This window comes from Littorina saxatilis, linkage group LG17, assembly GCF_037325665.1.
Source record: "Littorina saxatilis isolate snail1 linkage group LG17, US_GU_Lsax_2.0, whole genome shotgun sequence".
NCBI classification, from domain to species: Eukaryota; Metazoa; Mollusca; class Gastropoda; order Littorinimorpha; family Littorinidae; genus Littorina; species Littorina saxatilis.
In genome coordinates, this window is record NC_090261.1 from 37,778,595 (window position 1) to 37,805,215 (window position 26,621).

At 40.2% G+C, this 26,621-nt stretch overlaps 1 protein-coding gene across 2 annotated transcripts; it reads right to left on the bottom strand.

The window, feature by feature from the left end:
- Positions 1-909: 909 nt before the first annotated feature.
- On the bottom strand, positions 910-25,418 carry LOC138952286 (uncharacterized). 2 transcript variants are annotated; one of them, XM_070323919.1, is made up of 12 exons: positions 25,240-25,418; positions 24,379-24,839; positions 20,253-20,416; positions 19,539-19,676; positions 12,227-12,281; positions 11,395-11,452; positions 10,964-11,060; positions 9,744-9,855; positions 8,021-8,063; positions 7,720-7,790; positions 3,304-3,412; positions 910-1,710 (listed from the first exon to the last, which is right to left on the bottom strand). In XM_070323919.1, exons 2-12 carry the CDS (start codon positions 24,612-24,614, stop codon positions 1,492-1,494), a joined length of 1,302 nt encoding a protein of 433 aa, XP_070180020.1. In that variant the 5' UTR covers positions 24,615-24,839; positions 25,240-25,418; the 3' UTR covers positions 910-1,491. The 2 variants fall into 2 exon arrangements, with proteins under 2 accessions (XP_070180020.1, XP_070180018.1); XM_070323917.1 differs by having other exon boundaries at positions 24,379-25,418.
- Positions 25,419-26,621: the final 1,203 nt, after the last annotated feature.

Sequence of the window (26,621 nt, forward strand, 5' to 3'; positions counted from 1 at the left end):
AGATATATCCAGAATTCCCAGACAGGCATACTTAATGTTAAAAAACCTGGACGAGCGAGGTAAAACATGCTGGGCAACACATGTAAAGAATACATTGTTTAGCACGGGGTTTGGATATGTTTGGTTGCAACAAGGGGTGGGGTGTGAAAAAACATTTATTTCTTTATTTAAACAGAGAATGGCTGATATGTATTTGCAGGAATGGAATGGTTCCATTATAAGTAATGACATTTATCAAAACTACCGATTATTCAAAACAGTTTTTGAAAGTGAGAAGTACTTTGATTTCATTGACAAAAAATGTTTCCGCGATTGTTTGACCAAATTGCGTCTGGGTGTGTTGCCTATTGGAGCTTCGTGTTTTAGAAGAACATTTGGAAGGGACAGGAATATTTTATGCAAGCTCTGTGATGTTGTGGAAGACGAAAAGCACTTTGTATTTGATTGTCCATTGTATGCAAACGCCAGGGCTAAGTTTCTAAATACAAGATATAACTCATTAAATTTTGTGAATATTCTCCGCAACGGCTCATCATCTGATATTCGTAGATTAAGCATTTACTTGTTTATTGCTCTAAAAACTCGCCTGGAGTTTACTGAAAACATAGCTCAAGACGACTGATTGTGACTGTATTACTTTACCGTGTACGTTTAGTTTTGTATCTTTGTTGCTTTGCCGCTGTATGTGTTTAGTTTTGTATCTTCGTGTTGCTTTGCCGCTGTATGTACTTTTGACTTGTATTTTTGTTTGTAACGACCCTATTCTAGGGGCTAGAGGCCTGAAGAATAAATGATGTTCTTGTTCTTGTTCTTCTTGTTCTCTTTATCTTTCCCGTGGAACGTCCGATAGTTTTAGTTGCAATCGACCTCAAACAAACAAACAAACAAACAAATAAACAAACAGACAGGCACATTTAAACTTTTTATTCAAACGACACACTTGTTAACCAGACAGCTCTGTACACTTATGCAATACACAGTACACGGGAATAAAATCACACAGGCATCTCTAAAATTACAGGTACAATACATTCCTTTTGGTTTATCTAGGACCAGCTCGTTATGCCGTTTTTGTACCTTAAATCAGTACAAACTGGAAAGATCAGACGTACACAAATACTTCCATAGGAATTATATACAAACGATTTATCATTTAAAGAAGTATCGACGACGTACAACAACCAATACCCCCCCGCCCCACAAAAAAAACCCAACTAAAATAGACCAAAAAAAGCAACAACCCAACACTGAAACAAACCCATAAATAATAACAAAGCAAAGAACAACAATAACAAAACAAAACCAAAAACATTCCAACCTTGGAATGTAAAGTTCCTACAAAGACCAAGTGCTAGAACTGAATGTAAATTCAATCTAAACAACATTTCAAAGACTTGACATCAAGTACTAAAAACCCCGGAATCCTCATGAATTGATCTGACTGTCATTCTAAGAGCATTATCTTAAACTGTAACCTAATTATAATTATGATTAAAAGAAGTCCTCTTTCTTGTCACCGAACCACACAAAACGATCAGTCCGCGTGTGTCCATCTTCCAGAAATTCCTCCGCAGGTCTTGCTGTGACCCGGAAGCCGCCCCAGTCCAGTTGAATGTCAAGGTCGCGGATGCAGCGCTGTGAAAGGACGTAAGGTGGCAGACGAAGTAGTTCCTTCTTGATTGTGTATCGTCCTGTTACTGCCTTGTACGCCTGGAGGACAGAAAACTAAGTGTTTAAAAAAGTCCTCTAGCACAGCTGAGTTTCATTTAAGTCCTTGACGTTTCATCCCCTGGCACCGCATCCTAAACTCAGGTAAAATGAGTTACTTCCCTTCGGGTCTCATTTTGACAGGATGCCTTTGTTTTCCTTCTCTGGAGAGGAAATGGATTTTTTTTTTTTTTTACACATTTAGAGCTTTTCGTAATGTGTTATTGATTTAAGCAGATTCGCGATCGTCGATAAGGATTTTTCATGGTGTTGTGTAATTTTTAGATTACAAAGGAATTGACATGTAAGACAGTTTCAAGCGAGCTATCTTTCGCGGGTGTATTTACTGTGCAAACAACTCTAAATATGGCAAAAGTGTCACGTGATAATCAACGTTGGCTACGAAGCAGACGACACTTTTTTCCGTAACCAGTTGGGAGTGATGCAACAATATCACGGTCTCCTTCACACAGCAGTCTCAACATTTCGACTTGTTTTAGCCTTAGAACGATGTCTTTATCATAACTGTGAAGAACAGAACGGAGATCATTGTCGAAGTCGGCCAATCTGCAATCACTTTCGTCTCAGTTCGTCTATTCTCAGAAACATTAGCGAAAAACATGGGAGATAACTCTGTATTCTTATTTTGATAGATTCCGCGCAGTAATTATGCATCCGGTCAGAGAGATATGCCGGCGATACAGCATGGACCGATGATGATCAGAATGGTACCCACCGTTCCAAAGACCAGAGTCAGTTAAAGTGCAAGATGCATCCTTGCCAAGACAATCGGTCGGAAAAAGAGAGGCGTCGTTCTTGGGATGGGTCGTAATGGGAGGGGTCGTTATGGGAGATTTTACGGTAATGTTTGATTCAGTCCATATCTATCAATGAAGCTATTCCTATGTGCACATCTACAATACTGGAACCCAACAGTGGGACATGGAAACCAAATATTACAAGGCTGTTCAGACACTACAGCAAACATTTTTTGCGGGTTGCTGTGCGGCAAATACTTTGCTAAATGATCCTCAAACAGTTGAACATGACATGGGTTACATGGTTTCAACCATGTCCAAATATCGTGGACGTGGAATTATTCAAACGTGAAGCATTGGGTCTTGCTTGACCTCATTCGGTCTCGCGTGCAGAGAGAGAGAGAGAGAGAGAGAGAGAGAGAGAGAGAGAGAGAGAGAGAGAGAGAGAGAGAGAGAGAGAGAGACAGAGAGAGAGACAGAGACAGAGAGAGACAGAGAGAGACAGAGAGAAAGAGAGAAAGAGAAAGAGAGAGAGACAGAGAGAGAGAGAAAGAGAGAGAAAGAGAGAGAGAGAGAGAGAGAGAGAGAGAGAGAGAGAGAGAGAGAGAAGAGAGAGAGAGAGAGAGAGAGAGAGAGAAGAGAGAGAGAGAGAGAGAGAGAGAGAGAGAGAGAGAGAGAGAGAAGCAGGCAGACAGACAGGCAGACGGAGAGGCAGAGGCAGGGGCAAATACACAGAGACAGAGAGAGCTGATCGTCGGCTTCATAAAAGGGTTGGGAAGGAAAAATAGCCAGCCACAGAGAAAAATAGCCAGTCAGCCAACCAGCCAGACAGCCACACCTTTTCAGCTCTGTAGACGTCGAGGAGGGCGTTGGTGGTGACCCATTTCTTGTCGGGCTGGAAGGTGGTGCTGTTGATAGGGACGTCACGGAACTGGATCAACCCCCACCTGTCAACACACACGGATAGTTATAACACTATAGATGGCCAAGGTGGTCTGATACAGGCGAGCTTACGACATGAGCTTCAAAGTGTGTCAGGTTCAAATATGATACCCTCCACCACGGAATGAGTCGCATGTCACCTTTGCATGATGTTCATATTGTTTACATTTTTCTAAAGAGTTTTTTATGCTCTATCCAGTGGTGAAAACCGTTTTAGAAAAGAGCAAAAACTGTTTGAGTTATAAGCGTGTAACTAAGGTGACCCTCACACTGTTACCAGACACTCCCCGGACTTATATTAAGCCTAGCGCAGAACCGCGCGAGGTGACATGCGACTCATTTCGTGGTGGGGGGGTCACATATATTTATTTAAATATTTATCTATTGATTGATTGTTTGATTTATTTATCAACGTATTTATTTATCTATTTTTGTTTCATATAAAATGAATTTAAAAATCTGATATTAAACAATGAAAGATCACTTCTATAACTCAAATGCATTGTATTATTAGCTTCTTCCTCAGTGTCTTCGTTTTGCGTTTCAAATATGATGCTACACGAGCATGGTAATCTGATTCGTTCTGTTAAATACACTCCTACTCAACTAGTGGCCAATAAAAGCCAAGTTATTCACACTCACATCACCAAATGGTGGAGCATACTCTTGACTCACGAAGAACAAAAGAGCAGGGCGTGGAAATTAGCCTTTGTGTGACACGAGAGGCTCTAATTCGAATACGTTCAAGAGGGCCATGGCTCTTTAATTAAGGGTCTGATTCGCCGATTGGGAGTACTCAAGTCCACTGCGTGTGTCCGACGTTGGAAGCTTATTTAGATTCATTTCACACAGGACCCTTCAAACCACGAGATCTCAGTCATTTTGTTTGTATTATCAACAAAGCGAATTGTTCAAATGAGCCACACTTATGTATTTCCTTCAATGTAGAAATTCCACGACTTCATGCAAGCTTTAAGGATATGATAAATAATTATGCGGTATTTTCTTATACCCTTAAAATTCGCTGAATATTTGTGGGCATTTTGTTTTGGATTTTGGTTTTTGTTGCGATGACTCCAGCGAATTAACTCCAACGCCTTGCCTTCTTTTTGTGGCCGAGACAAACAATGGTGGTTTTTGATTAGTCTGGAACTGCCAACGCTTACCTATCACAGGTGTGCTAGCTAATGCTTACTTGAAATAAAGTCATTGTTCGGAGTCCAAAAGTACCGTATAGAAAAAGTGTTAAAGATCAAAAATATAATATCTAAAATGTAGTCCAAAATAGCATAGTGTCTAAAATGCGTCAAAGGTCAGAAGTAAAGTGTCTAAAATGCCCCAAAAGTATACTATACTATACTGTATAGTAAGTAAATAATATCAAAGTCCAAAAGTAAGGTGTCTAAAACGTATGTATCACAACAGTAAGGTATTTAAAACGTATGTCTGTCACAGATAACTTTATTAGAAATTAAAAGGGTATACACCTTCACTGAACACACCACTGAGTCTACGTATACATTGTTTGAACACATCCATTCAAGAGCGCCGCTAGGGTTACAGACACGATAGACCAATAGTATATACAGGTGTGAATGAATACATTGTGTACCCTCTTGAGGTTACACTTTGACGCCTTCTTATTTTTACATAAAGGACCCAAGCATACTTTTTCAAGAGTCCAATTTTGCTGTGTTTTTCTTGTTACTCCTTCTCCTCTTCTTATAGACCAGTTACACTAATCAAATTTGCAGTATGTAACAGTTTCTGGCTGTAAGCAGTACTTCGCGTTGTGTGGTAGATTTGTTTACATTACCTTTTACATTGCATCCAGTGCGTGGCGACTTGTATTCAGCCGTGACACATTTAATATAAGGCAGATTCAATGCAACTTAAAGGCACAGTAAGCCTCCCGTAAACCATCACAGATACGGTCAGGCTTTTACACACAGTACAAACACCCTTTCATTTAAACACTCACCGATTGAGAACATCCCAGGTGCCCTCCGTAAAGAGCGAACAATTTTCAAAGAATTTATTTTTGCGTGGTTTATCTTACCCCTGAGCCATCGTGAACCCGTGTGATCCAGTTTCCCTTTTTCACAATGTAGTCGTCAGTTAGTCATTTGAATGCGACTCGATGTCAGCGTATCTACAATAGCACGTTTTTATGCACGAAACAAACGGCTGTGGTTCACAAGAACTCTAGCGATGGCTTTTGACTGTTGAGAGGAACGGCGATATGCACTAAACCGTCGTCTGCTACGACCCTTGCGTGACCCTGCTTCCGGGCTTTTCTTTTTTCAAACTTTCACAACTTCGAATTGTACTGATCTTGTCTTGATGAAAAAAGAATTCTTTTATGATTAAAGAATGTTTGTGTAACAAGCTGTCAATTTATTATTTAGATTTTAAAAGTTAGGTCTAGCGCAAAAACGCACCACGGTCCAAAAACATTCTGATAATCATCGATCCACGGCTATCGCCAGTTTACATCGATAGAATGAGACCCGAAGGGAAGTAACTCATTTTTGACCTGAGTTCAGGATGGGTCCAACAAGTGTTCGAGACAATCTGCAAAATTAATTCTTTAAAAATTGCTCGCTCTTTACGTAGGGCACCTAGGATGTTCCCGTTTGGTGAGCGTTCAAATGAAAGGGTGTTTGTACTGTGTGTAAAAGCCTGACAGTATCTGTGATGGTTTACGGGAGGCTTACTGTCCGGGAATATTCATAACAGCCGTCCAGCATCAAAACGAGGCGCCATTGTTGTTGAAGACCAAGTCCACGAAAATAAATTCTTTGAAAATTTCTCACGCTCGACAGAAAGCAGCCAGGATGTTCCCGTTCGGTGAGCGTTCAAATGGAAGTATGCTTGTACTGTATGTAGACGCTCGGGGAGCTCTGTGATGGTTTACGGGAGGCTTACTGTGCCTTTAACAAGTCCTCAAAAATACAAAAACAAGAAATCCGTTTAACAGCTTTGCAAGAACAAATATGTCCAGATTCTTTCGAGGAAAGGTTTATTTTAATACAATTGGCAAATCATGAATGGAATGTGCTAATTGATATAATTATGTAACTCGAGATGGCTATGCACAACACTGTATTTAACTACGTACCAGCAGAACATAAATGGTCACAAACATCTTGTTCGTTTTCCGTTTTTTTAGTTGTGTGCAATTATGGTAGACAGTGTATCCCGTTCTTTATCCGTCGTCGAAGCTTTCGTTCCCTATCCTATTCAATAGTAATACAGTGCCGTTCAATGCAACGGTTTTTGTACAGCTAGTTGCTTGCAAATTAGCAGCGAGGTGTAATACATCCTCTTAGCCATCCTCGAAGCTTTATGACACTTGTTCATGCAACAACAACTACAAAAACAACAACAACAACAACAACAACAACAACAACAACAACACCAACAACAACACCACTACCATCAACAACAACAACAACAACACAGAACTCTTCGGTGTAGCGGTTTTGCACAGGCCACATCTAGTCGCTTGCTATTTGGCTACACAGTATACCCGTCCCCTTAGCCATCCTCGAAGCTTTCGTGGCCCTATTTCATGCGACAACAACAAAGACTCTCCAGTGTTTTGGTGTCACCGACACTCGGAACACGTGGGGGAGAAAACGAAGACGGAAAAAATCAAACACTACTCGGGAGACGGACCAGGAAGATCAGTGAACCAATGAAAATATACGAGAGAGGAATGCTGGTGGTGTAAACAGTTTGAACGAGCCGGCACAGGCGGTGGGAACAGGTTAATATATACGCCTCGGGACTTTTTCAAGTTGGTAAACAGGTGGGCGGACGTGTAAATTAAATGAGAAACTGTGAGGTTGGATATCTTTGTTCTGTAACTGATTTGTGTACACCTGCACACAGGCACTTAAGGAGATTCGTAAACACACTCAAAAACACAGACACACACAGAGACACAGACACACACACACACACACACACACACACACACACATACACATACACACACACACACACACATATACACACACACACATATACACACACACTTACCCAAAGACAAACACACACACACACGCACACACACACACACACACACACACACACACACACTCACTCTCTCACACACATACACATACACACACATACGCACACAGACAGACAGACACACACACACACACCGTCACACACGCACACACACACACGCACACACACACACACATACACACACTATACTCGCTCAACGCACACCACCCCCTTTTGAAATTGACACCAAATACATTCAACGTACAAGGCGCATTGTATGTATTCTACTTACTTGTCGGGGAGATGGATGTTCGACACTCCGGGTGACTGCCATACCCACCAGTCTGCGTCTGTGTCTAACCTCTGCAATCACGTCACAAGCAGCGACATAAGTATTCATGTTAATTTGCCTTTTTGGTGAAGCACTTTTTGTATGTTTAGCTTTAATGCGTCGACATTCAACAACAACATAAGACAGCAGTATACAGTTGATCACAGAAGCAAAAGTTCGCAAGTTTCTTCTTCAGAAGCTTTTAACAGACAGAACTAGTATTTCGATCTTCGTAGACACAAATGCAGCATGTTATGCATACCTTCAGATATTTGCTCCCGACAATTTCCGTCTGCCATTCTGACCTGCAAATAAAGCAAATTGTCGCAATTATAACGTTCACAGCAAATATTTTATTTGATAGAAAAGTTTGCCTTTTGCACGATAGACAAACACGATAACATGCCAAAGCGCATGTCAAACAGTCGATGTCTCTTCCGGCGACGGCGACAGACACAACCCTGTCCCGGTATTTCCCTTTATTAAAATAAAACATCTTGATGGTATCTCTATCCTTGAGGGCCCCAAAGGGGGGGTATCATCACGATCACGGGAAGGGAAGTTTTCGCTTTCACGATCACAGTTACCTTGATTTTTGTTTTCACGATCACGAACACCAGTGGCAAATCACGGTCACGGTAAAAGTTGCATGTACAGAAAGCACGTGTCAAAGTAAACACAACCACACAGTAATTCGCTCCTCTGGATCTATTGTTTATTCAACACAAAGTGAGATGATTTGTAATCAGTAACAAGAATGTTGTTTTCATTGGGTTTCTCTCTCTCTCTCTCTCTCTCTCTCTCTCTCTCTCTCTCTCTCTCTCTCTCTCTCTCTCTCTCTCTCTCTCTCTCTCTCTCTCTCTCTCTCCACTCATACACATTCAACTCCCACACCCTCACTCACACACATGAATATATACTTGCACAATTTCACATTTCCAGAGCTAAACTCTTGTAAACCCATTTTCTCAAAAACAGTTGGGTGGATTAAAATTAAAGTACATGTATGTGTGATGGGTTCTTTATTTTCAACTTTGCCATACAATTTGAGGTGCACCATCGCCTGGTTTCATGGTCTTGAAAAACAAACAGGAATGCTACAGGCCAAAAATGGTTTTACCTGAGCCTGCAAAGCAGGCGAGCCAACTAGGGGGGTCCGGGGGCATGCCCCCCGGAATTTTTTTCAAAAAACGGTTAAAATCTGTGCAATCTGGTGCATTCTGGGCATCATTTTCAGGGCTGTAATAGTGTTGTGATCTTGTTAAAAATCCCATTTTAGCCTCCCCCCACCACCATTCAACACACCTCCAAACTGGTGAAAACAACACTACTGTGCGCTGGCTTCATTGAGACCGGCGCCCGGTCGCGTTGCGCGATATTCACACGGATTTGCGGAAATTTTTCAACTTCACCGGAATAAATTTGACTTTACCGGATTTTAAAAACGGCTTTAACGGATTTCCGGCAATTACCGGAAAAGTAGCATGCCTGACAAAATCCCCAACGAAAAATGTATGTTGAAAATAAAATGCTTTGCAATAATGCTCATCACGATCACGAAAACAAATGACGATCACGATCACGAGACTTGATTTTTTTGTCATCACGGATCACGGGCAAAGTCCCATCACGATCACAGAAATGGAAATTTCGGCAATCACGGTCACAGAAAGGTCAAAAAACGCCAATCACGATCACGATTTTAAACCCTTTGGGGCCCTCATCCTTCCCATCTACCCATCCCCAACCCCCCTCCCCCCTCTAACGGAAGGGAGGGAAGAATAACGTTCTTCAAAAAGAGCCACAACTCGCGATTGTTTCCCTTCTTTGGGGAAGTCCTCTTCGCGAATTTATACCTGTTTCCTTTCTTCCTACTGACACCATTAAAGCGTGCACATTCATAATGGAATTGAAACAGTTGTCTTACTCCATGTGGATTTAATATTTTGAAATCTACAACAACAACATAATACATGTATACATACCGAACAAAGTTAGCCCTCCATGTTTCTCTGTCAACAGGTATATCGTTGCCCCTCCCCAGTCCGGCGTACAGCTGTTTGAACGGGATGGCCATCTCCACTGTCCAGAACTTATCTGTCATAGAACAAGAAATGGCCGTCAAATTGCCGCCAAAAATCACACACACACACACACACTTACACAAAATTATCGCCTCTTCTACTGAAATCATAGCATGTAGGTATTAATTTGTCCACACACACACACACACACACACACACACACACACACTGGCACACAGACAAACACATACCCAAACCACAAACACACACATACACATACACACACATACACACTCAAACACACACACACACACACACACACACACACACACACACACACACACACACATTATTATCACTTTGTCTACCGGGTAACAATATCATACGAAACTCTAAACTTGCTGCAATAATTACAAAACAGCACCTTGTTCTCGGGACACAACGAAGCAAGCAATGAAATGAAAGAGACAGACCAGTTGAACCATATCGCAAGAATTCTTAAAATGCAGAATGGATTTTCATCACTGTAGTTTACCCCCCGCAAATATGTAACCATCCAATCTTTACTATGAAAGATTATGGAATCCTGACTAGATGTTAAAGAAGCTTATAAAACCACAAGCCCATCATCTTAATAAACTTCTAGTAAAACAAAAACGACAATTATAACATAAAAACTACATAACTATACAAGCCCATCATCTTAATAAACTTCTGATAAAACAAAAAACGACAATAACAACATGAAAACTATATAAATATACAAGCCCATCATCTTAATAAACTTCTAATAAAACAAAAACGGCAATAGCAACATGAAAACTAAACTTGGCCAAAAAATGATTGCAACAGATTTCAAACCCAAATTAAGCATTAATACCGGTGTCATTTCATTACCACTTTATATGCCAGTTAAGGCCGTTCACTTAACCTTGAGGATCACCTTTTGGATTAAATATTTCCTTTTCAGGGATCCCGTGACTGCTGCTCAAGTAAGGGTACCCTCAAAATCGACCAGACAACTGGCATATAAAGTTTTAATGAAATGACACGGGGATTAATGCTTTAATTTGGGTTTTAAATCTGTTGCTATAATTTTTTGGCCAAGTTTATATGAAACCACATTTCCATCATCTTAATGAGCTTCTGATAAAAACAAAACCGACAAGAAAACTACCAACTTCGTCGCGTGGGGTCGTTGATCGGCCCGTCAATGTAGACAGCTCTGGCCAGTTCGCTCTCCCAGAAATTCAAAGGTTCCCCATCATCCATGTAAGGCTGTGGAAAGTTCATGTCTCAGAATCAAACACAACCGAAATAATAATTAAGCGCACATGACTCCTGATAGTCTTTTTTTTTGTTTTTTTGTTTTTGTTTTAATGATAGGTTAAGAAAGGTTTGTTAACCATAATTTGTAAACCTGTTCTTCATGCACCGACCTGAAAGGAGAAAAGAGAGAGAGAGAGAGAGAGAGAGAGAGAGAGAGAGAGAGAGAGAGAGAGAGAGAGAGAGACAGAGGGAGAGAGACAGAGGGAGAGAGAGAGACGGACAGACAGACAGGCAGACAGACAGACAGAGAAAAGAAAAAGAAAAAAAGACGATAAAGACATACTCGTGTCAGCATCAAGTCCGCTATTGTTCCCAATGCGTTGATGGAAATCTCTTTGTACCTGAAACAAGAAACAACGCATATGATGGACATGACACTGTTTGTCAGTACACACCACTCACTTACACACACGCACATACACAAGCACACGCACACACATGCACACCATCTCTCTCTCCCTCCCTCCCTCCCTCCTTCCGTCTCTCTATCTCACTCTCCCTCTCTCTCTCTCCCTCTCTCTCTCTCACCCCTTTCTCTCTCTCTCTCTCTCTCTCTCAGTCTCTCTCTCTCTCTCTCTCTCTCTCTCTCTCTCTCTCTCTCTCTCTCTCTCTCTCTCTCTCTCTCTCTCTCTCTCTCTCTCTCTCTGCGAGCACATGTAAGCATCAGATATTTCATGAACAAGATGAACTTAAAACTGTTAAGAAGTACAACATTAGTCATCTTTCTCTATTCTTTACTGAAAGACATACGATACCGATTTAAAACAACAACAACCAATACGTCTATTTTTGACCCTTTCTTTCGAAGTGAAATCTTTGATGTCATCAACCAAACAAAGTTCGGAAATAGTTACGTCATAAAGTGAATTATGGCGTCACGTAAACATTCTGTCATTTCTCGTGCATGCATGTCTGCCGAGGAAAGGACAACGAATGTTGAGAACGAAGTTTGTCGCGGTGACTTCAATATATCAGCAGTAAAAAAAATAATCGTAAGGTCACCGCCAGGCTGTGCATGTATCGGTATCGTATATCATTAATGAGGCATTCCCCTGTGCTTTACCTTTGGCTCCGAAAACTTAATTAACACCCAGGTAGTTGATTTTTGTACTCACTTATGATTACTTTGTGAAGTGTCCAAGAGAACCTGGAAAGAGTTGTCTTGATAAACTGCAAGAAAAAGGAAAGACACGATTATCTTCTTTACGTTATATTCGCAGGGGTTTCATCAGTTATCATTCAAAAGTAAATATCTAACAGAACTGATTCGAAACGCAGATATAACATTTGTGCCATGTCAAGAAACTTGACAGGAACGCACCCTTTATTTAAGATTGTGACGTCACGTCCATTGATATAGGCTAAGCTTTGTCTTGAAAGAGACTTGACAAGACATGCAGCCATTTTCTTCAAACATACTCTGCATACCAAGTGTATAAATGGTGGTTTTTGTGTGGTTTGGTTAGTTTTTGCTTGTACTGTATTTGTATGGCAGATCAGTTTGTCATGCCTACCAGCATGTTAATTCGTGCAATTTTCTTTGGGCCACGCAAGAAAAGCTTTTTGTTTGAGTTCGTGCTCTCATTGTTTGATAAAGATTGGTTCGTAACATTTAATTTAATAACATTTTGTTCAAATCAAATTAAATCAATGTTGTGTTTACCGTACCATACTTTTTGTTGGGTGTCACCTACTCGCACTTTGTGTGATGTACATATCAGATGATAAATGTTAAATGTTATCATGCATGCATGTGTTATTTGGGTCTGTGGAAATGCCTTTCGATGCCGCTGAATACAAACTGCATGTTGGCTAGAGAATAAAGGTATATGACGAATTGTGGACGATGTTGATCCTCATTCTCTTGGGAAAAGAAGCAAACAGAAAAAGACGTTCTGAAATGAACAAGGAAGATCTATTTACAGAGAAGCCATGTTACCCTCGTGAAGGTTTTGTACTTGACAACGAGGGACATGCTTACTTTTGTGGCCTCTACGAAGTATGGCACTCAAATCGAAAACAATTCGACGTCTAATGGTACACATGTTTCCTGTCCAAAACGAGAATGGAATTCGAGCTGTTTTTATAGGGTAAACTTGATTTAGGGTAAACTTGACCCGATGTAGGCTAAAGCCTTGATTACACCGTCAGTAACGGTAACATCGTGCACTAGATCTGGCAGTCCCTTGGTGTCCGTAAGCCAAGGTAAGTATTTTCTCGAACAAGAAGACTCGGTGATCTAAACAAAGAAAAGTGCCAAATAGCTATTTCTGTCAAATACAAGCAAAAACAGCCCCAAAACTAACAACAAAACAAGAAGAAAACGAAAACATTAAAAAAGAAAATTGATAAACAATTTACTTTGTTTTGTTTATTTGCTGTTTCCCTTTTGTTTTTTTCGATTCTTTTTCTTTTGCCACCCACTTTGTTTGGGATAAACTTGACGTTCACTAGGCTAGAACCTGGGTGACCCCGTCAGGAACATCATGCACTAACTCTGGCAAACTGTTGATGCCAGAAAGCCAACGTAAGTCTCTCAGGAGTAAGACGCCCCCCGCGGGTTGGGGGGAAAAATTTACCCGATGCTCCCCAGCATGTCGTAAGAGGCGACTAACGGATTCTGTTTCTCCTTTTACCCTTGTTAAGTGTTTCTTGTATAGAATATAGTCAATGTTTGTAAAGATTTTAGTCAAGCAGTATGTAAGAAATGTTAAGTCCTTTGTACTGGAAACTTGCATTCTCCCAGTAAGGTAATATATTGTACTACGTTGCAAGCCCCTGAAGCAATTTTTTTATTAGTGCTTTTGTGAACAAGAAACAATTAACAAGTGGCTCTATCCCATCTCCCCCCTTTCCCCGTCGCGATATAACCTTCGTGGTTGAAAACGACGTTAAACATCAAATAAAGAAAGAAGCAAGTCGCGTAAGGCGAAATTACTACATTTAGTCAAGCTGTGGAACTCACAGAATGAAACTGAACGCACTGTATTTTTTCACAATGACCGTAGTCCGCCGCTTGTGCAAAACGGAGTGAAACTGAGGAGCATGTTCAGCGTGGTAGTGGTTTCGCTATGCTGCATAGCACGCTTTTCTGTACTTCTCTTCGTTTAAACTTTCTGAGCGTGTTTTTAATCCAAACATATCATATCTATATGTTTTTGGAATCAGGAACCGTCAAGGAATAAGATGAAATTGTTTTTAAATCGATTTCGGAAATTTGATTTTGATAATAATTTTTATATTTTTAATTTTCAGACCTTGTTTTTAATCCAAATATAACATATTTATATGTTTTTGGAATCAGAAAATGATGAAAAATAAGATGAACGTAAATTTAGATCGTTTTATAAAAAAATTATTTTAATTACAATTTTCAGATTTTTAATGACCAAAGTCATTAATTAATTTTTACGCTACCAAGCTGAAATGCAATACCAAAGTCCGGCCTTTGTCGAAGATTGCTTGGCCAAAGTTTCAATCAATTTGATTGAAAAATGAGGGTGTGACAGTGCCGCCTCAACTTTTACAAAAAGCCGGATATGACGTCATCAAAGACATTTATCGAAAAAAAGAAAAAATTTCCGGGGATATCATACCCAGGAACTCTCATGTCAAATTTCATAAAGATCGGTCCAGTAGTTTACTCTGAATCGCTCTACACACACACACGCACACACATACACACACACAGAGACACACATACACCACGACCCTCGTCTCGATTCCCCCTCTATGTTAAAACATTTAGTCAAAACTTGACTAAATGTAAAAAGGAGTAAGACGGTTTAGTTTTCTAATATAAAAATAGTTCTTCTGGGAAAGAAACATTTAAATTAAGTTGTTATAACCATTTAAGCCTGAGAATAAATGTGATTGAAAAATCAGAGGCATCATGGATTCTCCCAGAGCAAGAAAATTTGGCGCTCGAAACAGAAAAATAGCTCTGTCTCCTTTAAAACAACAACAACAACAACAACAACAACAACAACAACAACAACAACAACAACAACAACAACAACAACAACAACAATTAACAACAGCATATTTTATTATTTTTAATTCTATTTTTTGTTTCCTTACATAAGAGTAATCCAGAACAAGTATTCTCTTGAGCAATAGTGGTGTTAACAGAAAAACAGATACATCTGTCTAAAAAAAAAAGATAAAATGAATAACACCAGAACCAACTTTGTTGCTCATTTGTTGTTTCCCTGTTCCTTTACACTGAGGATATACTGATTAGTGAGCTACCAAACTGATTACACGAACGGAATCTGGCAGTATTGCTGGTGTCAGCAAGTCTAGGTAAGTGTTCTCTCGGGAAAGAAGAACAATTAAGTGATCTAAATGTAAAAAGATTACATCGTCCATCAAGTGAGAAGCAGAAAGAGGTTGCGCTACTTTGGTTATTTATTGTTTGCCGGTTCTTTCAGATTAAAGGCTGCCATGCTCGGAGCGTTCATTAATTAATTCATATTGTTTACATGTGCCAATAATGTTATTAAACTGTACCTAAGGGGATATAATAACGACTGGCTGTAGCTTTCGAACACAGAAAAAAATTATTTCAGTATTGCAAAGTGGTGTTGATAGTGTCGAATGTAAATAGAACAGTCTCAAACGCCATCTTTGGTTTACAAAACGTCACGAAGTGACGTCAACGGTCTAAAAATAGCCCAAGCCTGGAGAACTGTTGCTAAACAATGCAATAAAGAATTAATTATTTCTCGTAATTGGTAAGGACTTCAAACCTAAAACTTGCAGGAAACTTAATTTATACATCCCCGCAACGATGGGAAAAGCCCTGGAAGTAATTCAACTAATTAAATAGGACTATGTCAGCCTTTAAGGATGAACTTGACATGTAGGCATCAAGTGCACGGTCAGTCATCTTCATCTTGCACTAAATCTGGCACACTTCTGATGCCAGTAAGCCAAGATAAGTATTCTTTCGAGCAAAACAGATTCAGTGCTCTAAACATAGAAACAGCTCTCACTGTCAATGAGAGAAATTCACGCTATTTTGTTTATTTGTTGTTCCCTCGTAGCAGAGATTCCCACAACGGGATTTTTGTCTCCTTTATTGTCATTGCTGTCTTTTCTGCCAAGGAATGTTACGTTTCCTAATGTTTTTCGCACAACTTCTGCCAAACCAAACGAGCCTCTTTCAAATCTCACCAAAAGAAAAAGAGCCTCGAAGAAAACCCCTTCACCTCTCGTCTTTTCCAATCCAAACTTTACCGATACCCTTCAAGCCACCGCGGCCATTTTGAATTGAACTCTCTTCAAACCTTCTATCGCCTGGCGACGAAAGAAGAGAAGGAGGGATCAGCGTAGGTCGGTCTAAGGGTTAGACTTTGTCGTGTGAGGGGTTAAGGCTGTGGTTTGAAGGTTTAACGTTAAAACGCCGACAAACCGACTCGTGTTGACGCTGTCGTGAGCAACCGGTGCGGACGACCAGCTGGGCTGGCCAATGCTGACAAACATGTGCGACATCCGTAAGCCTCCCACGGCAGCTGAGAGAGGAATGAGGAAGGGGGAGCCCCAGCGAAAAATATCAGACATTGTGGATGCTCACTCTGAAATTCTTAAGATCGGGACTTAAAACCAGGCATAGATTGAGGGTTAAAAAAAAGTGTGCAAGACAAGTTCATCATGGACAATAAGATGCGTAGGCTGGTGGGTCCGGTTGGGGGTTGGGTTGCTGTGAGAAATATCAGACATTGTGGATGGTCACTCTGAAGATCGGGACTAAAAAGCAGGCATGGGAATCCTTGGTATCGAGCGTTAGAGTAAGAAGGTGTGCAAGACCAGGTCATCGGTGATAATATAATGCGTAGGCTTGCGGGCTGAGCTTATGGGGGATGCCTTGATAATTATGAGATACTCTGGATATATATTCACTCTGATATATTGAGGATTTGGAGTTAAAATTCAGCAAATTTCAAAAGACGATGTCACCAGGAGTAACAAGCCAATGGTGACAACCATGTGCGACATCCTGATAAAGCCTTGCTGAGAAGTGATCATTTAGACAGGAATGAGGAAGGGATGGGACGCAGCGTGAAATATCTGGCATTCTGTATAGCTGATAACTCTGAAGTTCTGGAGATCGGAAGTTAAAAGCCGGCATGAGAACTGTCAGATGTTAGGCGATTTCAGAGGTTGTAGAGTCAGATTTCAGATGAACAGCGATTGTTTCAGATGATGAGACTACTCTTCCTGAATTACATTTAGTTAGTCGTCTGAATTGCCGTCCCATATATACTTTTGTTATGTCTAGAACAAAGTTGATATTGAATATCTGTATCGTATTATGCATTGGTTAATCGTGTGCGCTGTGTATCATCCGGGAAGCGCATGTGTACACTGGGATAGTTGACTGAACATTTGATATTTGTATGCAGTTGTATAACTGTGTATTTTAATCATTACCTTTGTGTTGATGCACTATTGTGTTGACAGACCATTTTTCATTTTTATGATCATAGCCATGAACGTTTTCTTATCTTATCTTTCGTATCTTATCTTATTCATCTTATCTGATCTTATCTTATCTTATTTTATACAGACAGTGCTTCAATCGAATAACCCCAAATAGGTCGAGAGCCCGAGAAGGTGGCATGTGTTGGCTGTAAGGTCTGTTAGAGGAAGACTACAAATAAGGCAAAAAGGACTAAATATAGAAGCAGAGAAAGAACAAAGACACAAAAGAAACTCTAGTGAGTAAACGCTAAACATTGATCCTGCTCCAAAACATTGCAGGAGTCAGGAACGAAGAGAGAGCAAGATTTACAGTTTGCAGCGGTTTTACCAAAGATAATGCCACATTCTTCTTCTCTCTTTGGTGAGAGATCCGGAGAGAAAGGGCTGAAAGGGGAAGTCAAGCTTGTTCTGGACGTTTTCAATCATTCGTGTGAGATTGCGTTTCCTGGGGTCAGTTGCCTTCGCTTTCCTTCCTGGTGGGATTTGATTGGTTCTAAATGTTTTAAATTTTGAACGATAACGTGCGACTCAAATGTTGTAATGCAACAAGAACGGCCAAGAATCTAAATTCGCCTTGTTGACTTCACCAGCGAGTCCTTACATTTTTATATATATAGAATTTGTAGTATCATTTGTGGACATGCTTCTGTCTTACAATCTACAAGGTCAGAAAGGAACAAAGGAGAGAAGTGTTCGGTAAGATTATACAGGGAATGCATAGTCTGCGTACTTAGGTGTAAGAGTGATCATGCAAGCTTACAAACAAACAAGCTGTACCGAGCCGGCGCATTTCGTGTCGTCAAATAAAAGACTCACTACGCAACAACAACAACAACAACAACAACAACAACAACAACAACAACAACAACAATAACAACAACAACAACAACAATAACAACCACAACCACAACAACAATAACAACAACAGCAGCAGCAGCAACAACAAGGGACATACTATAGTTCATCAATGCTGGGCACTGATCAACCTCCAGGAAAATGACAGGAAAAAGGAAGGCGAGAAGGAAGAATTGTTACAGGTAGCTGTGCATTGGCCTAAAGCATTCTCTACCTCCCTTTTGGTCAAAAAATGAAATCCGGACAGGAAAGACAGAAAGGGGAAATCCAGCTCATGTTGGACATTTTCAATCATTCGTGTGAGAGTGTGTGGCAACACAGAGGGAGGGGGAAGTGGAGGGGCAGCTGTGTTTATGGCCTGCTTGTCGGGCGTGCTCTCAAAGGGATAGAAATATGGTGCAGTCAAAACAATGTGATTCTCAGTTCTAACGTTTCGTTTTTTTCTTCTTTTTCTGGAACATTTAAAGTTAGAATGTACGTTCCAGTTACTTCATTAGCTGACGTTCCATTTGCTTTTCGGAGCCCTTGATGGCAAAACAGTTTCCTTTTTGTTGTCACACACAAATCTGGTTTCAGCGATTGATACGAAACAGGTCAAGACCGCACCACACCAGAGCAGACGAAATGTAAGAACACGTATTGACTAAGACGACAAGACTATAGTTGTTGCAGGAGATGTTTGGACCAAGAGGAATACCAAATAAAATTAAATAATTATTCTGTTTGACAAGTGATATTGTATATTTACTACAACAGTCAATGTATTCCAATGATTTTCGGGATGTGCTCTGAAAATGTACCATGTAGCTGAATATATATGGTCAACTCTGTAATTGCTGTAACTTATCAATATCAATAACAATGCTTTTTAATTTGTCATTGTAAATATGTGCTTGCCTGAATAAATACAACTGTTGAAAAAACTAAAAATTCTGTTTGACTCTCAAATTGTACCATATGAAGCCTTCAATCACAACTTCTGACCCTTTTACATCATACACGGTGCTGCTGAGTCATGCGTCAATGCACATATTGCCTGCAGGTAAAACAGTCACTCTAAAACTGCCACTGGAACCACTAACTTACTTGTGGTATCATGCAGAGTTTTGTTGGCCCAAACAGCGAACTCCTGTATGTAAGCCCCCACGAACAGGTTTTGGTCATCCCAGCGTAGTTTTATCTTGGTCTCAAATCGCGGGGGATTGGTGTCGCCCCCTTTGATGTCTGAAAATAATATAAATGAATAATGCATTTTTATGAAAAGAAAAAAAAACCCACTAACACCGTGGTGTATGTGTAATGGAAACTGAAACTGACTGTTGACTAAGTGTCATTAACTTGAAAACGTTGACAGACACACACACACACTCACATGTACACACACACATACACACAGACACAGACACGGACACACACGCACACACACACACACACACACACACACACACACACACACACACACACACACACACACACACACACATCCTCATTATCATCACCATCATCATCATCATCATCATCATCATCAGCATCATCACCGCCATCATCATTACCATCACAAACTGACCAGTCACAAAGGGCTCAGACCAGGCCACATCCTCCCAGGCCCTTTTTAATGTCGCTGAATACTTTTTTTTTGACAGTCAAAGCCAATGGAAACGAGTCATTTGCTCAGTAAGCCGTAGTCATGTTAAAGCATCATCATCATCATCATCATCATCATCATCATCATCATCATCATCATCATCATCATCATCATCATCATCATCACCACTATCACCATCATCACCACAAACTGACCAGTAAAGGGCTCAGACCAGGCCACATCCTCCCAGGCCCTTTCGTCCAGCTTGCCGTCGATGTCGATGTGACCAGTGTCCAGTTTGTAGACCACGTACACCCGGGGTAGATCCACCTGGCAGTTAGCTGCATGGCACGCCTCGACCTCCGCCTCCAACAGATAGCTGCGATAATACGCGAAAATGAAGGTATCTTCAACAAACATAGGTTCATGACCTGAGAGTACGAAACACCAAAAGGGTTTATTCACCAATGTATATATATTCAAGCAAGCGCAAGCGCATCTATACCATTATTTCACAGCTGTTCTAAAACCCCAATTCAAGTTCAGCAACATAGCGAAGTGCAAGCTATATGTGCGGCCAAATCACACAAAAGCAAAAACCGGGTTGTTTCATTCTTACAAACAACCGTTCAATCTTGGATTTGGTTGCACTCTATCGCTATGTTTCTGAACTGTCAAGTTCAAAACCTCTCCGTATTTGAAACAAGGTGAGCCTATGTCGCCAAGATCTACATAATCTAGAATTAGTAGGTGCAGTGTTCTTACGGCTCAACAAATATTAACCGGGAAGGTCTAACCGGAATTTCGTTTTCTGTTTCCTTTGTCATTTGCTGTTTTTCCACCTTGTTTCATACTAACATCCAGCAGAGTTCTCGTAATCATGAACTCTTAAAAATACTCATTGGTGCAAGTTCACTTTACTTCGTCAAAATATGTACGCATCGCCATCGTAGAAGAGCGTGTTTTAAATTTATTTTTATTTTTATGTCGCCTGCCCAGTTGTTATGAACACACATGCTTTTAACCTTCGAACGTTAACCAATATTTTCTTTTATTTCAGTTTATTTGTTACACTTAAATATCCCAGATTGCCAAGATCTAGACCGCATTTGAACAACTTCCTAAAACCATTGCAAAAAATAACAAGTCTCGTAAGGCGAAATTACTACATTTAGTCAAGCTGTGGAACTCACAGAATGAAACTGAACGCACTGCATTTTTTCACAATGACTGTAGTCCGCCGCTCGTGCAAAAGGCAGTGAAATTGACGAGCCTGTTTGGCGCGGTAGTGGTTGCAGAGCATGCTTTTCTGTACCTCTGTTCGTTTTAACTTTCTGAGCGTGTTTTTAATCCAAACACATCATATCTATATGTTTTTGGAATCAGGAACCGACAAGGAATAAGATGAAAATGTTTTTAAATCGATTTCGGAAATTTTATTTTAAGCATAATTTTTATATTTTTAATTTTCAGAGCTTGTTTTCAATCCGAATATAACATATTTATATGTTTTTGGAATCAGAAAATGATGAAAAATAAGATGAACGTAACTTTGAATCGTTTTATAAAAAATAAATTTTAATTACAATTTTCAGATTTTTAATGACCAAACTCATTAATTAATTGTTAAGCCTCCAAGCTGAAATGCAATACCAAAGTCCGGCCTTTGTCGAAGATTGCTTGGCCAAAATTTCAATCAATTTGATTGAAAAATGAGGGTGTGACAGTGCCGCCTCAACGTTTACAAAAAGCCGGATATGACGTCATCAAAGACATTTATCCAAACAATGAAAAACATGTCTGGGGATATCATACCCAGGAACTCTCATGTAAAATTTAATAAAGATCGGTCCAGTAGTTTACTCTGAATCGCTCTACTCACACACACACACACACACACACACACACACACACACACACACACCCACACAGACACACACACACACACACACACACACACACACACACACACACACACACACACACACACATACACCACGACCCTCGTCTCGATTCCCCCTCTATGTTAAAACATTTAGTCAAAACTTGACTAAATGTAAAAAGGTGAACGTAACTTTTTTCTCCTTGGCACAGGTAAAATTCAGTTCGTTGCTGCTGCGTTTTTTATAAACAGACATTCGCCGGAACGGTCCTGCAAGTGTTGAATTTGGTTTTCGCTTCATATTCACAAACATCTCTCGGAATGGTCAAGATCAAGATCTTTTTCGAGAAGCGCGTAAAGAAGCATGGTACGTTGTACCCTTGTAAACAGTGATGTAAGCTATCAGAAAAAAAGTGAATGTCATTGTCACGCGCACACATACACAAGAACACACACCAACAGTTTGATTTGGCCTTTGTCCATTCTCGATAAACATCGACCTCTCAAGATCAAGATCTCCGCGTACCGATAAACAGAAATAGACGTTGAGTTTATGTTGTGCAGATGAAAGCAGGTGATGGAACAGATGCACGGAACAGATGCACGGAACAGATGCACGGTGTGCGTTTCTTCCATTCTTCCAATGTTTTCTTCTTCCCTTACTGCAGAGTGAACATTTATCTCTACCTGACATACATTATACTCCTTGGCTGCCGGAAGAATGTGGCTAAAAAAAGTCAATACAAAAATCAGAACATGTAAGATATGACAGTTAGACTAAATCTGAGAGAATGGTCTCCATGGGAGACAATCATCTTGCTGCAGCGGTTGTTTCCCCTGTCAGAGGTTTGAATTATTTGTTATCCTAAAGTACGTACCTGATACATATTGTGACATTCAAGGGGTTTAATAGTACCATCCTTCACAATGTCCGTCACAAAAATGTGTCCCGGTTTTTACATGAGAGAACATCCTTCAACTGACAACTTGAACACATATACAACTTCAACGGCATGTAATCTTTCTGCGCAGAATGCATGGTATTTTTTGTATTGGTAAACTGATTTCTTAACTGACACCAGTGTCAATATGAGAAATGAATTGAGCAGAATATTCACAGCTTTTTTGATATATATATATATATATACATGTGTTCAAGGTGAAGAATGCCCTCCATCCTTGTGTTATTTTTAAGAACCTAGACAAATATATTCTTGTTGACATGATGGGAACAAATGTTTGCTTTCAGCTGTTTATATGTTAATTGTTGTACGCTTCGAATACAAAACAATATGAGCATTATTTTTCATGACTTCATTGTGCTCATCGTTAGTGTTTAAATACAGGGATTTTTTGGCCATTGATATTGGTGTTGACTTTTCCTCCGAAAACGGCGTATGGCTGCCTAAATGGCGGGGTAAAAAACGGCCATGCACGTAAAATTCCAGTTTCAGCCCACGAACGCAGAAGAAGAAAAAGAAGAAGAAGAAGGTGTTGACTTCAGCATGATGCAATCAAGAGAGAGCGAATGTTGTTTGACTTCCCGCGTTCGGTTTGACATGTTTATTTTCTGAGCTGTCTAATGAAAGATATAATTTTATAGTTTTAAAAATTAATAAACACTCAAATACGAAGAAAGCACGTTTTACATCGAAACCAGCAGAATAAAGTAGCATGCAGAATGATGCGTGATACATTAAACATTCATTTTAAAGACACCCTTCCCTATAGGCCCCCGTTTTAATAACTGTCTTCTTGTCCAAATGACGGTTCTGCTCAGAACTTTTAGTAAATTAACCTTATTTTAAGACTCCGTAAAAACCGGATTTTGTCTCAGTTTTTTTAGTTCCTAAAGGAGGGAGGGGTTCCATTGTATTTTAATGTCTCGATCACCGATAACGGACGCGTGGCGTTAGACCCCTGATGACGCAAGATGATGATGGCCTAACGGGCGTGTACCTGAGATGGTTTCGGGCAGACAATGACCAGGCTCAAGGGCAACATACGGAGAGCAAGTGAGAACTGTTTAATGAGTGTGTTTACAAAAGAAGGAGATGCTCTCTGTCTGTCATCATTGCTCCCACCTCTCCAACCCTACCCCCTTCAACCTTCTCGCCGCATTCTCAGTCTCAGTCTCTTCCTGTCTCCGAACCCCCTCTAATTCGCAAACGAGTCAATTTGCACTTCTGGGAATCCGACCTAGGCTTTGTTGCCCATGACCCTAAACTCTCTGCTCAGTAGGGGGGAAAAAAGAGAAGAATAAAAAAAGAAAGAAAGAAAGACAAACTGACTAAAAGACAGACAGGTAGAAAGAGAACAAAAAGTTAACAATAAAAAAAAACCTGTAAAGAACGAAAAGTAAAAATTAAGTTTCTCCCGACCGACCAACCCTATTTCTGTGAGACATGGCACTACATTAAACACTTTAAAACAAAAAAGTTCGTCCTTATCTAACTTACTTTCTGATAGCAGGATCATCACTGGAAGATCTCCGACACTGTTTTAAAACGTCAGCCAGAGATCCGTTGCCTTCCCCATACGTCAAACCAGGCGGCTTTAGGTTGCCATGGATACCGCCAGACTGTCCTTCTTCCGGTGGCGCTCTCAGCAGATATCCAATGATTATTCCGGCACCGAGGCCCAATGCTGCAATGACGGCAGTGATGACGAGAGATGCGGGGCTTGATTTGATCATGACGTCAGTTACTTGTGTCGTCTGCTTTGTGGATGGTTCTTTTATATTGTTTTCCCTGAAAATCTTGAATTTGTAAGGGGGTTGTCCTCAATGTTTTGGATATTCTGTTTCTTTTCTGTTTGTCCTGGTAGTTTTCAGAATGCACAGCTGATCAGGCACGTGTTAGTGCGTATTTAATTTAATTTGTTTCTTGATGGTTTAAATGAGATAATGTTCCAATCACTTCTTGATATGAGAAATACAAAATGTTCAGTGAACAGTTTCGTTTGCAGCGTATCACAAAAACTATTTGATCACCATATTGTAGCTGTTCAGTACAATTTTGTTGTCAGTATAGTGAGTTTAGAATAAGGAATCGTTATCACAACAAGTTTTAAAAGTCAGTCTAAATGGTGTCTTAGATGTCAAGATTTAGTCCTCCCCATATTCTGTAAAAATATTGTCTTATACAACTCTTATGCGGTCATTTTTCTCAATATTCACTCTTCTTTTGATACTGTTTACCTTCAACACATCATCAGATACTAAATACTCTCTACCAAAACATTAATCCCAATACACACGGAACACTCACAAATCTATTGTCAAAAATCCAAAAATATCAAAACAGTACGGATTCTCGTACAACAAACAAACAGACACGGCAGTCAATGGCAGTCCTTCAAAAAGAATCTGGCGACAAGACTGGACTTGGACTGGTCAAACACTGGACAAGGATTAACACAGTCGTCACCAGTCACACCACAGCACTACACGAGTCAAGAATGCAAAGCGGCCATCGTCTCCCAGCTCTCCAGAGTTTGCTTAGTTTTAAGACCAGCTTTTCTTTCAAGTCTTTTGCTTTTTGAATGCCGAGCGGTCACGTGACTGACGTACGTATGACGGCGCGGCGAGGCGCAGATGGCTTACATGAGTTCAATAATGAGGACTCGTATAGTCTAGACTTACATCGCCATCAGCTTGGAGAAAGTTGCAAAACTTTTGTTTTGTTCTGAAAGGACAATTGTTTTAGTATGAATGTTTCCAGAAAAAAATAGTGGGTTTTTTCTTCTTCAAATAACCAGAGGATGGGCATTCGCGCACGAGCTGACTTGTGGCCGAAGGCTCTTTTATGGTAAATACAGAAACGGTTTGGTTGTCGGCATGAAAAAAGCACTTTCGTTTGGTTTATTTTTCTTCAGAGATTTTTGTATGAATCAATTTAACGTCATTTCGAAAAATAAGTAAAAACTCAGATGAAATAGCATTACACGTTGCATAGTACTTACTAAATCCCTTTCTGTTTCTTTTGCCTCTGCCAGGAAAAAAGTCTAGAACAAACGTTTTTAGAACCGGCCTGTTATACTAATAATATCAAACACAAAAATTAAAAAAGAAAAAGAAAAAGAAAGGAATCATTTTGACGAAAACACTGTCTTGTCTCTCACTTCAAAAGCCAACTCTTCCACTTTGTGACGCCGCAAACTGACGTTTGAGGTGACGTCACTCTTGACAGTACGTGCTCAACACCTATCGCTATCAGACGAGAACGTGACTGCACGGCCGGCGGAGTGGCCAAAGGTCACGGAAGGGATTCAAACCAGACATCCCCTTCGCAATCCCTTCAAATGCTTGTAAACTTGACCGCGAACATGACTGATCCTCCAACTTGCTTGGATAAGGATTTCTAATACAAGCAAAAAGACGGCGTCTTAATTTGAGTCTTTCCGCCGCGAGACTTAGAAAGGGAATTTTAAGGTGTATGATTTTGGGGGGTTTTGGGGTCGTATGACGACAAGTGTGTGAGGTTAAGGTCAAGGTGTTTGGGGTTTGGGGTTTCGACACGAAGTTTGGATTGCATATGATTTAAACGATGACGCATGAGCGTGAGAGTAACTGGAATCGAAGCCAGAAAAACTGGAAAGAAACTGAAGGAGTCAAACTTGAAACAACAATGTGTCCAGTTGCTTTTGTGTTGGCTTGTTCCTTATGACGTACATTTTGCAGGCTACAACTCTGTTTCTTTAG